Here is a 15,423-nt window from a genome sequence, read left to right as displayed (position 1 = left end):
CATCCAAAGGTGTGTGCCATTATCGCTATGTTTCACCCCTTTCTATGACAGGCTTTTAGGCCGTCATCAAATGTGCTCATTGGGAGCAGATATAAACACAACTTTGTGTTTGAAGCATACTGAAACCTTTTGGCTACTGCGACTAAGATAAGTGGCAGAAAATGGATATGGAGAAGTGGCTTATGCTGCAGTGGTGGTTTAAGAAGTTTATTTCTGCTGCAAAAAACTATTGGAATACTTTGATCACAGGCACTATCAACATGGGGCGAAGTCTACGCCTTTCACAGCCACCTTTCAAGCCTTTGATACTCCAGAAATTTAAAAGCATGGATGGATTACTGAACAAGCCAACAGGGCATGGGCCCAGGAGCCTATAGTGTAAACGGCCCCCTGGCCTTCACCTGCAAAATGTCACTCAAATTAACACATATCAACCAGGAAAATACACAAAATGACAACAAAGACATGCAAATGAACTACAAAGAGACACAAAACAACCAAAAAGACACAACTATACATCACAGGGACACAAAATGACTTCAAAGAGACACAAAATGACCAAAAAAGGCACAAATATACCCCTAAGAGACACAAAACAGCCACAAAGTCACAGTAAAAGACCACAGAGAGATACAAAGTCATAAAAAGATGCTAACAACTACAAAGAGACAGAAAACAACAACAAAAAGAGGCAAAGCCAGCACAAAGTCTATAGCTCCTTTTACACTGCCAGATTTTCAGCGAATGTTGGGCCGTTTTGCCGGCAAGCTGCGAGCGTTTAGACACACAGAGCCGGATTGGCGAGTTGATCCGAGTTGATGCCTCGTAGGGTAGACATATTGGTGGAACCCTTTTAGTTTAAACAGACCGAGGTGGCCTTCCACAACGGGAGGGGCTGTTGATGACTTGTGGGAGGAGCTGTTGATGATGCCGCACGTGCGACCCACTGGCGGTGGATAAACAGGAAACAGCTGATAGCAGGAATTAGCGAGCAGCTAGTAGCAAGAGGGAAACACAAACCTGACAGACACTGTAAAGATGAGCAACTGGGGCGACAAGGAATTGCGCGCCCTCCTTGTCCTCGCAAACGAAGAGGCCATTAACCGTCAGATGACGGGGACGGTGAAGAACGGCCAGACTTACGAGAGAATTGCCGAAGGACTGACCAGCCGCGGCTTCCCTCCCACGTCACTGTTTACGTCACACGCTGAGCTACACGTTTTGTTACTTGCTCACGCCCCCCATTGCCCCAAAAAAGGCACATTCTGTATGAACAAAAGTAGGCAAAGACTGATTGGGCTTTCCTGCAAATTTGCAAAATTCCTGTTTAAAAAGGGCTTGTGTGTCCTGCTGCTATGTGTGGGAGGTTGGTGGGGCCTTTTGCATGTCTGTGCCCAGGGGCCTATTGTCACATAATCAGTCCATTAAAAGATTAAAAAAGTTTAGGTGGAGTGAGTGTTGTTACGTTTGATGAGGCATTTGAGGATCAAAAAAGCCTCACAGCTGTTATTTCCAAAAACAAACAACCGAAATATTGAACTGCAACAAGAACAGACAAGCGGTTAAGTACTTTTGTTTCTGCTACTTTCTTCCTTTCTTTTAAGAACAGATGCGCCCCTGTCAGAGAGATAAAGACTGTGAGGTTTTTTCAGGGGAAAAAGAGGTGAATGTGGCTTCATTGGAGGCTGTCCAGAGAGCTAACAAAGTGTTTTGTGTCTGGATTTGTTTCTCAAGGGCAAAGCATCCACGGCGGCCAGCAGGCAGCCTGCTCTGTGGTGTTTGTGCCGAAGATTTCATTTGGGAGCTAACACCATTTTGTGGCTGTCGTTCTCAACACACCACCCCAGAGAGACAGGGAGAGTGAGAGGAAAAAAATGGGAAAGTTAAAAGGAAATGAATAACACCCCGAGGCGCTCCCCACACAACTGGCTTCTGATTTCTATTTGTTTCTCAATCTGAGCCTCTGCTGGGCCGCCCCAGCACGTTGACCGACAACCGACATTAAAAACAAATTAAAGGGAGCATCATGACATCCCATTCTTTTCATCCAGGTGTGTGTGTGTGTGTGTGAGTGTGTGTGTGTGTGTGGCGGCCCAGGCTGTGTGGCGCATACGCATGTGTACAGATTGTTTTCAATGCACAATTTCACCCGTCATGAATAATAAAGTCCAGACTATTTGAATCTTTCCTCCAGTTAATTCCCAGTGCTGCTAGCACGTTTTCATGTCTTGCTGCTTGATGAGCTCATGCTTGGAATGAGATGATACATAATTCACTTCATGTAACCACTGAACTCCACCATGGCTTCCCTGTGGAGGGGCGGTGGGGGGCAGCAGAGAGGATCGAGGCTTAGTTTCTCATTTTTGATCAATTATTTACGTGACTTCTCATGAAATCCACAATAAGGAAAATAAATGTTTTACCACACAGGTGACTCCTGACAAAAGACATTTGGATTCAGGAAACAGACTGTTAGTTCTGCATGTGTTTGCACTTGTACTTACTTGTATGTAGGCTTTGTGTGTGGTGGTTATGTAAGTAGTCGTTTTTCTTTTTTAATTACCACCTTTTTGTCATTTTAGTATTTATTGGAGAGCTGATGGTGTGGAGAGACAGGCAGGACACATGGGTAACATAGGTTCTCATGCAGAATTGAACCAAGGATGTTGCTGCTATTTAGCAACTGACACCCTGTGATGTTTTTCCCAAAACTAACCATGTACTCTTGTTGCTTAAACCTAACCATGCGGTTTTGGAGCGGAACTGCAGCCGTTTCATGATGTTCAGAACATGTTTAAAACTGATGGTTAGAAGGGTAAAATATAGTTTTGGGGCCAGTTATGTAAGTCGTTTTTGAGTTGTTAAGGTATGAGAGAGTGTTGCAGTCATGTCAACTGTGTGGCGGGTGAATTTTTATATAATTCACCAGTTTTATTTTAAGACTTAAAGCTATGCATACTTAAAGGCGTGGTCACTTTGAGTGTGTTGTCACCACATTCTACGAGTCACATTCGCCCACAGCTCACCCTCTCGTCCAAATATGGTCACTTCTGGCTTTAAAAATCCAAGATGGTGCAAATGCCGCATTTGAGGCATCAGGTATTTTTGTCCAAAAAACCCCCAGAGAGGATCAAACTGTAAAAACCTCAAACTTCGAGGTTCTTCAAATGATTTAGAACAATTGTTGCCCCGTTCCACCCTATATACAGAAACATTATTGTCCATTTGTACAGTAATTAACTTAGTATGGTCTGTCTGTGCTGAGGCTCACAATCAACTATCTTTGTTAAATATTGCCCTTTTAACTCTGCGTTCTGGCTGTGATAATCGGCCCATACCTTTTTACCAGTGTTATTGCAAGTTTTCACTCCTTGACCGCAAATGATATACTTTACATTTGTGCTGCCCATTTGCAAATGCATTCTCTACAGTTTGGGTTTTTGGATGTGTTTTCCTTACCACTCTAGGCAACCATTGTCCTCTATTACTTTCTGTCTAGTATGGAAATCTATAAGTAGACCTGACACTTGCTTGAGCTGTGCAACCCACTAAGGTGGTTTGGTGAAAAGTCACCAATGAAGTATAGGCCAAGGATAAACTACACGTTCTCTCAAGGTGTTCTTCACCCTCTCTTATGCACACAAACACACACACATACACACCACACAATATCTCCACATCCATTAATCAGCAGTATTGCTGCTTCACCAGCACGATTCACAGAAACATACTCTTGTCTGACAGAAAGCCCAGATGGACCACGAGCCTCTCAGGTTTATTGGCCGAAGCTTTGCCAAACATTTTTCACTTCAATCTCACTGTGTATCTGTGCATCCATAGCCGCCGGGCGGAGGCAGTCATCTGTACAGTGCCGACTAATTGGTATAGACATTACACAAGTTGAATCAGTGTGTGTGTGTGTGTGTGTGTGTGTCTGTCTGTCTGTCTTTACATGATTACAATTGGAGCAAATAAAGGTTTCTGGAAAAGAAAAGTCAGAGTGGTTGTTTTCTGAAGTAAGAGCACTTTTCTCAATGCTCTTGAATGCATCATTGCTCAGTTAACTGACTTCAATTATCCAATTAGTCTCAGTGTATTTAAAACGACACTAACCAATCATCCATAGATTTTTGGGAAAGGTTGTTCCTCCACCTCAGCAACAGCTATATACATTTAGCATAGCATGTCGTCCCAAATCATGAAAAAATGTCATAATATAGTATGTTGTCCAAAACCATGAAAAAAAGTCATAGTATAGCATGTCGTCCAAAACCATGAAAAAGAATCATCGTATATTATATCGTCCCAAATCATGAAAAAAAGTCATAGTATAGCATGTCGTTTCCAAATCATGAAAAAAAGTCATAGTATATTATGTCGTTTCCAAATCATGAAAAAAAGTCATCGTATATTATGTCGTCCCAAATCATGAAAAAAGTCATAGTATAGTATGTCGTCCAAAATCATGAAAAAAAGTCATCGTATAGCATGTCGTCCCAAATCATGAAAAAAAGTCATCGTATAGCATGTCGTCCCAAATCATGAAAAAAAGTCATCGTATAGCATGTCGTCCCAAATCATGAAAAAATGTCATAATATAGCATGTCGTCCCAAATCATGAAAAAATGTCATAATATAGCATGTTGTCCCAAATCATGAAAAAAAGTCATAGTATAGCATGTCGTCCCAAATCATGAAAAAAAGTCATAGTATAGTATGTCGTCCCAAATCATGAAAAAAAATTGTATATTATGTCGTCCCAAATCATGAAAAAAGTCATCGTATAGCATGTCGTCCCAAATCATGAAAAAAAGTCATAGTATAGCATGTCGTCCCAAATCATGAAAAAAGTCATTGTATAGTATGTCGTCCAAAATCACGAAAAAAAAGTCATAGTATGTCGTCCCAAATTATGAAAAAAAAGTCATAGTATGTCGTCCCAAATCATGAAAAAAAAGTCATAGTATAGCATGTCGTCCCAAATCATGAAAAAAGTCATTGTATAGTATGTCGTCCAAAATCACGAAAAAAAAGTCATAGTATGTTGTCCCAAATTATGAAAAAAAAGTCATAGCATGTCGTCCCAAATCATGAAAAAAAGTCATAGTATAGCATGTCGTCCCAAATCATGAAAAAAGTCATCATTTATTATGTTGTCTCAAATCATGAAAAAAGTCATTGTATAGTATGTCGTCCAAAATCACGAAAAAAAAGTCATAGTATGTCGTCCCAAATTATGAAAAAAAAGTCATAGTATGTCGTCCCAAATCATGAAAAAAAAGTCATAGTATAGCATGTCGTCCCAAATCATGAAAAAAGTCATTGTATAGTATGTCGTCCAAAATCACGAAAAAAAAGTCATAGTATGTCGTCCCAAATCATGAAAAAAAGTCATAGTATAGCATGTCGTCCCAAATCATGAAAAAAAGTCATTGTATAGTATGTCGTCCCAAATCATGAAAAAAAGTCATAGTATAGCATGTCGTCCAAAATCATGAAAAAAAAGTCATAGTATAGCATGTCGTCCCAATATTAGCTGAATATTAATATAAAGTGAATATTACTGAATAAGTGAATATTAGCTTATCACAGAGGTATTAGTATGGATATATATTTCAATTGATAAATAAGTAATTTCCGTACAGAGATGCAAAGATTTGCTGTCGATAATTAATTGTTATGCACCAGAAAGAACTAACAGTTGTTTTTTGTTTTTTTTTAAAATTGTGGACACTTTTTTTTTAAGTTTTCGAAGGGTTGTTTCCAAACATTGTTAAAAATTATTATTATTATCATTATTATTATTATTATTATTATTATCATTTATTCATTTTTTTAACCCCTAAGTTATCCACTATGGTATTAGCCTCAAAAATTCAATATCAGTCAGGCTCCAGTGGAGGGCAACAACTCTGTGAATGTTTTAATAAATCTTTAATAATTAATATTCCTCAATGTTTGTATTTGTGTTCAGAGAGGTGGAGAGATATTAGGAGTAAAGGAGAGGCAGTCCGTTAGTGAAAGTCTGGTGGAGAGGAAGAAGATGAAGCCTTTTGCTCTTATCAGAAGTCGCTGCTGCTTTGTGCTTTTGGGACCCAGCCGGCCTCCAACCTGAGATTGAGGGCACTTGTCTGCTGAAATTGGGGCCAGCAGATGGCATTTTATTTGGAAATACACTCAAAGCTTCTCAGAGCTGACAAGGGCTTTGGAGGGACGTGGTGACAGGCAGATACACGAGCTGGATCACTCACATCAGGAACAGGAAACTAAAGGCCAATTAGGAACAGCAGAAAGCAAAGCTCTGGGCCTCGGCAGCACTGAGACACTGTGACCTTTAGAAAATACAAATTTCCAAAGAGTATTTTTTCATATCTCCTCTGCCTCTAAATTTAATTTATTAGCAGAATAGCAGACAATAATGAGAAATTTGAAAGAGAATGCATATAAATAGACGAGGACATGAAAGACACCACGTTTAGCGAACATAATTACATCCTGCAGGAATTTTGGAGAAAAAAGCAAGGACAACAAAAAGGCACACTGCAAAAGCAACAAACTTAATAAATCAGAAATGTACATGTCTGTCCTCTGATAAAGACAAACATTAAAAGGTTACGTGATGTGAAGCTGAACAGTTGCTTCTTATTTTACATTCACAAAAAAAATGTGTTTTTAAAGCAGCCTGCTGTCAACAATGAAATTTCATTTTAAAAACATAAAGTTGTCCCTCTTTCATCAGACCTAGTGAAGCCAGTCACTTCCAGCTTTTTGTTTCCTGTGTTTCATAAAAGCACTGAGGCAGCTCTGAAGATGTCTGCAGGCCAGTTCCTCACAGAGCAGCGGTCCAAGTGAAGGGATGAAGAACAGTGAAGCTGACAGGTTTGTACTCCTGGGATGAGTTGTGATGACTGCTGTCACCCTAACTACAACTACCAGACCCATCACAGTGGAGCTGTGACACACACACACACACACACACACACACACAGAAGGCTGTATTTTTGTGTGGCCATGTGGCATAAAAACACTAATATTTTCCCGAGGTGCAGCGGGATCTTTTCCTCGCCTGTGCCTGCTTGGTGTCTCAGAAGAAGAAGTGAAAAAGTGAAATCTAACAATTAACTGAAAGAGTAAAAAACCTCACTTACACCTACTCACAAACATTTAACAGCTGTTTATGGAATTGTGCCATGTACATAGAGGCAGAGGTGAGCACACACTGTCTGAGACATATTTAGGAATGACTGCACAATTCAACATTTGTCAATACAGCCAATTCAGAATTGGGGTGTGTTTAGCTTAACATTTGCAGCGGCTGCTTTCTTGAAAAACTGTTATCTCCGTCTGCACATTGGCAGCGGTGCAAACAAAAAGAATAAAGCTGCATTGATTGTCTGCACCTGTTGATGTGGTATTAAATTCCCCTTATTATCCTTTTTTCTGTGATGTACTCTAGGCTACCTATCTACCAGCAGCAGACTGTCCTCCCTGCTCCAGCTCGCATGGTTTTCTTTTAGTTTCAGCCAGTTTTACAATCCTTTCCTCCCTATCTTTAAATATTTGAATTACACAAATACTAAAATTAATTCCATTTGTTGAATTCCACCAGAGATGTTAACAATTATTACTCAATAAATAAATAAATAAAATAAAATAAAATAAGATTAAATTAAATTAAATTAAATTAAATTAAATTAAATTAAATTGAGGAATGAACAATGCAGCAGATGTAAGGTGAATTCTTATTTCTAACTGGCTATTGCTGATTTTAGCACAAATTTAATAAATCATGCTGTGCTGTGTAAATCACTTGATAATGTGTCTTGTTACTAACTCTCCGTGAAGAACTTTTTCACTCATAACTTGGCTCTTTGGGACATTCTTAAGTGTAATTCTTACAAGTTTGATGGGCAGATCAACAGCACATTTTGGACCCATTTTGTTTAACTGGCGAAGGCGTGTAGTTACAGACCTCCCCATTTTATTTGTAGACATAAAATGTCCCCTTTTTTGTAATAGGTGCCCTAACATAACAAGGGACACTAACTTTACAGCCAAGTAAAAAGACAAAATGATAAAAGATAAAAGCTAATATTCTGTAACACCAGTAATAAATGCTGTTACACCCGTCACATAGTTTCTGTGCTGATCATATACACTTACACCTCAGACCTGACACTGTTTATACGTATCTATATGCAGTCCCTTCAGATCTTCATTACGCTTCACATCAATACTGTTCTATGTGTTGTATATTTTGCACCTCACTGTTAGGTTTTATATTTGTTCTCTTCCCACTTTGTATTGCGAGTGCTGCACAGGAACTTCCCTCAGGTTAAATAAACTTTTATCTGATCTTAGTTGACCAAAGATAAATAAAACCCGTGTTTGGATAAAATTACAATTGTAGCCTTCAGGTTATTTTCCCTCTGCATTCTTTAATATTTAAATACTTCATTTCAATACCCATGCAACTTCTGGGAACCAGCACAGACAGACTAACCATGCGAATGCTGACCAAAGCAGGAAGAATCTATTTGCCTGATTGGACAGGATTCTGTTCAATGCATCCCAGGGCTTATCAACTCAAGAGCTGGAGCTGTGTACCTGCAGGTATTTTACTGAATTCTACAATCTTCCAGAGACTGTGCTGAGGACATTAAGGACATGAGGCTAATGCCAACTGTGTGACTGTATGTGAGGCATAGATTAAAAACCAACAGAGGTGAATTTACTCGGTGTAATATCTATGTATGACATCACTGGCCCCAGTCTGTATTATTTCAAGATAAAATGAGACAATGACAACACCAAAAATGAGCAACACTTTAAGATCTCATAAGCAATTTATTGTTTGTTTATTTACAAATGTCAAATGACACATTCACTCTCACACACACACACACACACACACACGCAGACATACAGTGAAAGGTACATGTGAAATACTGTCCTATCGGGTTGTCTACAGACTGTGGATGATGGTTCGGTTCTTGAGGCCCTCAACATACTCTTTGGCCTGATCAAAGCTCGTCTTCTCCTCCGTTTTGGGCGGCGGGCCCTCCACCAGCTTGACAAAATAGTGACAGAAAACTTTGTCCATGATGCCAAACATCCCGCGGCCATGGTAACGGATCCGCTTCAAGTACCTCCCTTTGCCTGAGTAGGACTCAGCTGCAGGAGAGGAGCAGCAGGGGATGGTGTGTGTGATGAAAGGGGGGATGAGATAAAGAGTGAGAGAGAGAGGGAGAGAGAGAAAGAGATAAGGTACAGAATAACTCATTTAATTTGTAGAGGTGCCTTTGAATGAAAACAGGTCAAAATAACAACAATTGTCCTGAGTTCAGGCTTATCTGTAATAACGTCTGCAACTCCACATAAATTACTCACTGTGCGCACCATCTGAACTCAAAAGAAACATACTGCCTTTTTTAAAAAAAAGGATTCAACACCTTCTCCCCCCTACTGAAGGTCATTTTCCCCATCCAGATTTTTTTTTCTGAAAATTGCTCTTGGCGCAATGGCTGACAGCATGAGATGACTAATAAGATTTGTGAGAAGTTTTGGGACGCAAAAGGTTTTCATTTGCAAGGTTAAGTATTTTAATAAGTACTGTATCCTCAAATATGTAACTTTATGCCAAAACACACTGATTATTTAAAATGTCAAATTGTTATTACCTCCACTGACAATAGTATGTGCTCAGTCTTGTCCTGATGTCTGTGTTTCTTGTGAGGATGTCACATAGGCTTCTCAATAAAAAAACAAATAACGCTGAGATGTTATCCCAGATGTCACTAAATGGGATAATATGATGTTGCTTTTCAGTCCAAATGTCTTATTGAACTATAATTTTATCACTGACCATGTTAATTAAAACCATAAAACCAAAATTTAAACAACAGACACTGCTTGTTTTTAATACTTAAGCTCGGGCCACACTGTCTACCTCTACCTGTGTGTGACGGCTACCTTACCACCTCGTGTGGTGTTCACACAGACAGCGTTGCTTACGCCTAGCCCTATCTATCTATCTATCTATCTACATTAAGTTTGCCTTTAATAAAGCCATCAATATTTCCAATAAAAGCCTTGTGGTAACAAATTAAAGGGAAATTTCGGTTTATTTCAACCCGTCTCCTATCGTCCTAAATTCGTTTCAAGTGACTAGTGACATGGAAATAATAGTTAGCATGCTAGCCGTTAGCCTAGATACAGCCGGGGCACATAGTAGCGTCAGACCTGTTAAAACGTAAGTGAACGGGCAAACTTCAAGTGCAAAGTTAGTCACTAAACAAACTTTTTTTCCACAAAGACCGCCTCATATTGTTAGGATAAATGTCAGAGAACATATAGAAAACGACATGTAAATGTGTTGTCTTACCTTACCGGTGTGCTGCCATGTTTGTTTACCATTTAGCTCTGCTTTCCAAAGCGCGGCCGAAATATCGCGAGAACAAGCAGCGATCTCATACCGTGCCTGAACAAGCAGCAACAGCTGGAAGGCAGAACCGGACAGTAGCCTGAATGTTAGAGGATGAGAGAGGAGGAATGGCTGTGTACCTGTGAATGCTGTGCCCCAGTGCCCACAGAAGAGGAATGCCTCTGTTGCAAGGAATGGGACCGGTTGCAGCCTTATTTTCAAGGTCTGGATGTGACCGAGGACGAGACACCTCCATCTGGAGTAGTATCCAGCTGGGCTTTATCTAGAGCTGGCGAGATATATTTCAGCCGCGCTTTGGAAAGCAGAGCTATATGGTAAACAAACATGGCAGCACACCGGTAAGGTAAGACAATATGTTTACATGTCGTTTTCTATATGTTCTCTGACATTTATCCTAACGATATGAGGCGGTCTTTGTGGAAAAAAAGCTTGTTTAGTGGACTAACTTTGCACTTGAAGGTTGCCCGTTCACTTACGTTTTAACAGGTCTGACGCTACGGCTGTATCTGTGCTGCTAACATGGGCTCCAAAATGAATAGCAAGAGGTTCTGTGACGCACACGCTCTGCACACGCAGGCAGATATCCCAAGTGTTAGCCATCCAGCTGAGTTTTGTTGTGTTAATAACATGCAGCTGTATATGCAGTAAAACCCACCAGTGATGCAGACACTTACCTACATACAAGTTGGATTTGTACTCTACATTGTAATTTCTGACCGCCATCTCCTGAGCTTCCTCAAGAACCTGCGTAAACAAAAATGTGACTTTTATTAATACACATCTATTGCATAGGTGTGGTGTCAAAATAATGCATGAATACACAACTCAACAACAACGCCAGAGATGAAAGCATTTAAGTCATGAAGGAATTTGATTAACATTTATTTGTGACTGCTGTGTCTAATTTTATCAAACACACACACACACACACACACACACACACACACACACACACACACACAGGCCAACATAAGGAAGACTGAACATGCAGCTTCGAACCTCTTTCATTATCTTTGCCCCTTTCTTGTCGTTGAACTCCAGCTGTGCAATGGCCTGATCAATGCTCATCCCTCGGATCTGTGAGAAGAACAAACGGTGAGATGAAAGAACAAAATAACTGTTTCCACACAGGATAGAAAGGTGTTACTTTCTTTTCACTGCAGCTCCATGCTTAAGTCAACCCTGAACACAGAATGAAATAGTCTGCTAACTGACCAGAGTCGATTCATCACCCTGCTAAGTACCACAACTCTCTAAATATTCTCTTAGCTGACAGTCATCAATAGACATCTCTGTCAACGCCTGTTTGAAACAACTGGTTGTTACAAATTGACTTTCTAAAGTGCACAGATATGATTACTTGACTTTGCTTGAAGATATGATATTGATAAAGAAATTTCCTGCTGTGGGTCTCACCATTTTGGCCAGGTACCACATCTTGTCTTTACTGTATTTAATTTGCCTTCTGCTGTGGTGGATCTCCTGAAGAGGAAGAAAAACACAAAGGTTTTAGACAACAGACAACTTCTGCACCCTTTAAGGGATATGGAACTTAGTGCTCAGCTTACTGATACATATACACATGCATAGGTGCATGACTTTGTGGATAGCAATCCAAAGTAATGCCTAAGTTCTACACTCTGAAATTGTTATGTCCTTTTATCCACCTATTTCCTTCAAGTGACACCAGACCACGCCATCCTTTCACTCTGCACTTCATAGACAGAAAGACTTACTGCTGGTCTGCGAGGTTCATCTGGTAGCTGAGGTGGATACATCTTCTTGTTCTTTCTCTCCCAGTTCTTTGCTTCCAGTGAGGAGCTGGTGTGGAGACATGAGAGCTGCTGAGGACCGACACCCAGAACCTGTAACCTGGGGAGACATTTCAGAAAGGGGAAAAGGACATTTAATTACATGTGTGTCGTACCAACGCAGACACCAAACACACAAAAACTGTGGCACACTTTCATCAGATCATCCAAATTAGTCATAAGACATTTTTGTGAATTTAAAGGTTTGGCGTTATGTTGGGTATTGCGATAACATAGCAAAATATGTTGCGAGATAATACCTTTTTTTGCTGCAAATTATGCACCCTAAGGTAAACTTTGTCAAAATCTGTTTTAACTGATAAAGTTTTCAGTCTGCTCACCTTACATAAGTCATTTTTATTCCAGCAAACTGTATCTAGTGGACTAAAGAAGCATTAAAAAAACTATAATTGGCATCCTTATATTGATACAACATTGCTATTCTGTGCTGTATCGATTTTTCCCCAACCCCTTGTACTAATGCAACATGCACTGAACATTCAGCTTTTTTTCTCAACTCCTCACACCTGGAGCTCTGTGACTGTGGGGGTATGAACACTACAGGAGAGCACAGTTCACTATGTTGGATCACAGCTTATAAAATGGTTTTCTTTAATTCCAGAAATTCAAATCTGAACCATAAAAAAGACTGGCATCAGTGGGGCTTACTTTGGTTATGAACCTATCTTGTAATACAGTAAAGTTTGTTTGTAATGTGGCAGGTTACACTGACATACAGTACAGGCCAAAAGTTTGGACACACCTTCTCATTCAATGCGTTTTCTTTATTTTCATGACTATTTACATTGTAGATTCTCACTGAAGGCATCAAAACTATGAATGAACAAATGTGGAGTTATGTACTTAACAAAAAAAGGTGAAATAACTGAAAACATTCTAGTTTCTTCAAAATAGCCACCCTTTGCTCTGATTACTGCTTTGCACACTCTTGGCATTCTCTCCATGAGCTTCAAGAGGTAGTCACCTGAAATGGTTTTCCAACAGTCTTGAAGGAGTTCCCAGAGGTGTTTAGCACTTGTTGGCCCCTTTGCCTTCACTCTGCGGTCCAGCTCACCCCAAACCATCTCGATTGGGTTCAGGTCCGGTGACTGTGGAGGCCAGGTCATCTGCCGCAGCACTCCATCACTCTCCTTCTTGGTCAAATAGCCCTTACACAGCCTGGAGGTGTGTTTGGGGTCATTGTCCTGTTGAAAAATAAATGATCGTCCAACTAAATGCAAACCGGGTGGGATGGCATGTCGCTGCAGGATGCTGTGGTAGCCATGCTGGTTCAGTGTGCCTTCAATTTTGAATAAATCCCCAACAGTGTCACCAGCAAAACACCCCCACACCATCACACCTCCTCCTCCATGCTTCACAGTGGGAACCAGGCATGTGGAATCCATCCGTTCACCGTTTCTGCGTCTCACAAAGACACGGCGGTTGGAACCAAAGATCTCAAATTTGGACTCATCAGACCAAAGCACAGATTTCCACTGGTCTAATGTCCATTCCTTGTGTTTCTTGGCCCAAACAAATCTCTTCTGCTTGTTGCCTCTCCTTAGCAGTGGTTTCCTAGCAGCTATTTGACCATGAAGGCCTGATTGGCGCAGTCTCCTCTTAACAGTTGTTCTAGAGATGGGTCTGCTGCTAGAACTCTGTGTGGCATTCATCTGGTCTCTGATCTGAGCTGCTGTTAACTTGCGATTTCTGAGGCTGGTGACTCGGATGAACTTATCCTCAGAAGCAGAGGTGACTCTTGGTCTTCCTTTCCTGGGTCGGTCCTCATGTGTGCCAGTTTCGTTGTAGCGCTTGATGGTTTTTGCGACTCCACTTGGGGACACATTTAAAGTTTTTGCAATTTTCCGGACTGACTGACCTTCATTTCTTAAAGTAATGATGGCCACTCGTTTTTCTTTAGTTAGCTGATTGGTTCTTGCCATAATATGAATTTTAACAGTTGTCCAATAGGGCTGTCGGCTGTGTATTAACCTGACTTCTGCACAACACAACTGATGGTCCCAACCCCATTGATAAAGCAAGAAATTCCACTAATTAACCCTGATAAGGCACACCTGTGAAGTGGAAACCATTTCAGGTGACTACCTCTTGAAGCTCATGAAGAGAATGCCAAGAGTGTGCAAAGCAGTAATCAGAGCAAAGGGTGGCTATTTTGAAGAAACTAGAATATAAAACATGTTTTCCGTTATTTCACCTTTTTTTGTTAAGTACATAACTCCACATGTGTTCATTCATAGTTTTGATGCCTTCAGTGAGAATCTACAATGTAAATAGTCATGAAAATAAAGAAAACGCATTGAATGAGAAGGTGTGTCCAAACTTTTGGCCTGTACTGTATGTCTATGCGTAATGCTGCTGACACTGTGAACTGAGAGTTGTCAGCATGTTATAAGAAAAGAAAAGAAAGGGAACAAAAAACAGTGACTGTGGTCATTAAGGTAGGTTAAAATGTTTTTAGAGAGAATGGCCACAGCAACCTTTCTGATATTGAAGTTGAATCCTCTATAATGATTAATAAATGCATGTTTTGACGTTACAGTCAGCAGGATAAAGAAAGTTAGCAATACATGGGTAAAAAATAGTCACTAGTTACATAGACATACATTATTCTGCCTGGGTGACATGTCACAGACAAAAACAGTCAGAAACTGACATTTACAGCAAAGTCACACCGAGGTTCTGTATTTCATAGCGTCACTTGCCAAAATTATTTACTTTGAATTTCAATTAACGCTAGGTGGTTTTCACGGTGATGTGATTGATTAGCCCGTTAAAGCAGTCCACAGACATTTGTCCTTCTGCAGAGACTGTGATAGCTAGGTAACGTTAGCCACGATGCTACACTAATGTCTAGGTACGTACCTTGAGTGTAACCCTCCGGAAATATTCCTAATAAAAGCCATACCTGAAAACAAATACGACAAGGTTAAAATATCGTCAGCAGACACAATAAATGTAGTAACATGGGTAATTTGTGGAGAATTAGGCTGCGAATCTCTCACCACGTCCTGTCATTGCAGCCGCCATGTTGCTTTTTTACGACGCTGCCGTGTTCGCTTTCCGGTAGTAATGTTTACAGTGTTAACAGCGACATTTGTTGTCTTGACTGCTTATACGACCTTTTTTAGCAAACCATTACTATTTTAA

General features: G+C 40.3%; 1 protein-coding gene across 1 annotated transcript; it reads right to left on the bottom strand.

The window, feature by feature from the left end:
- Positions 1-8,830: 8,830 nt before the first annotated feature.
- On the bottom strand, positions 8,831-15,386 carry mrpl22 (mitochondrial ribosomal protein L22). Its single transcript, XM_033644966.2, has 7 exons — positions 15,279-15,386; positions 15,139-15,181; positions 12,181-12,316; positions 11,861-11,926; positions 11,444-11,521; positions 11,119-11,188; positions 8,831-9,174 (listed from the first exon to the last, which is right to left on the bottom strand). The coding sequence occupies exons 1-7, from the start codon at positions 15,301-15,303 to the stop codon at positions 8,966-8,968; spliced, it is 627 nt and encodes a 208-aa protein (XP_033500857.1). The 5' UTR covers positions 15,304-15,386; the 3' UTR covers positions 8,831-8,965.
- Between the last annotated feature and the right edge of the window lie 37 nt (positions 15,387-15,423).

The sequence above is a fragment of the Epinephelus lanceolatus genome, chromosome 11, assembly GCF_041903045.1.
Source record: "Epinephelus lanceolatus isolate andai-2023 chromosome 11, ASM4190304v1, whole genome shotgun sequence".
Taxonomy (NCBI): Eukaryota; Metazoa; Chordata; class Actinopteri; order Perciformes; family Serranidae; genus Epinephelus; species Epinephelus lanceolatus.
Note: the sequence above shows the minus strand (reverse complement) of the source record. Positions and strands in the feature narration are given on the sequence as shown.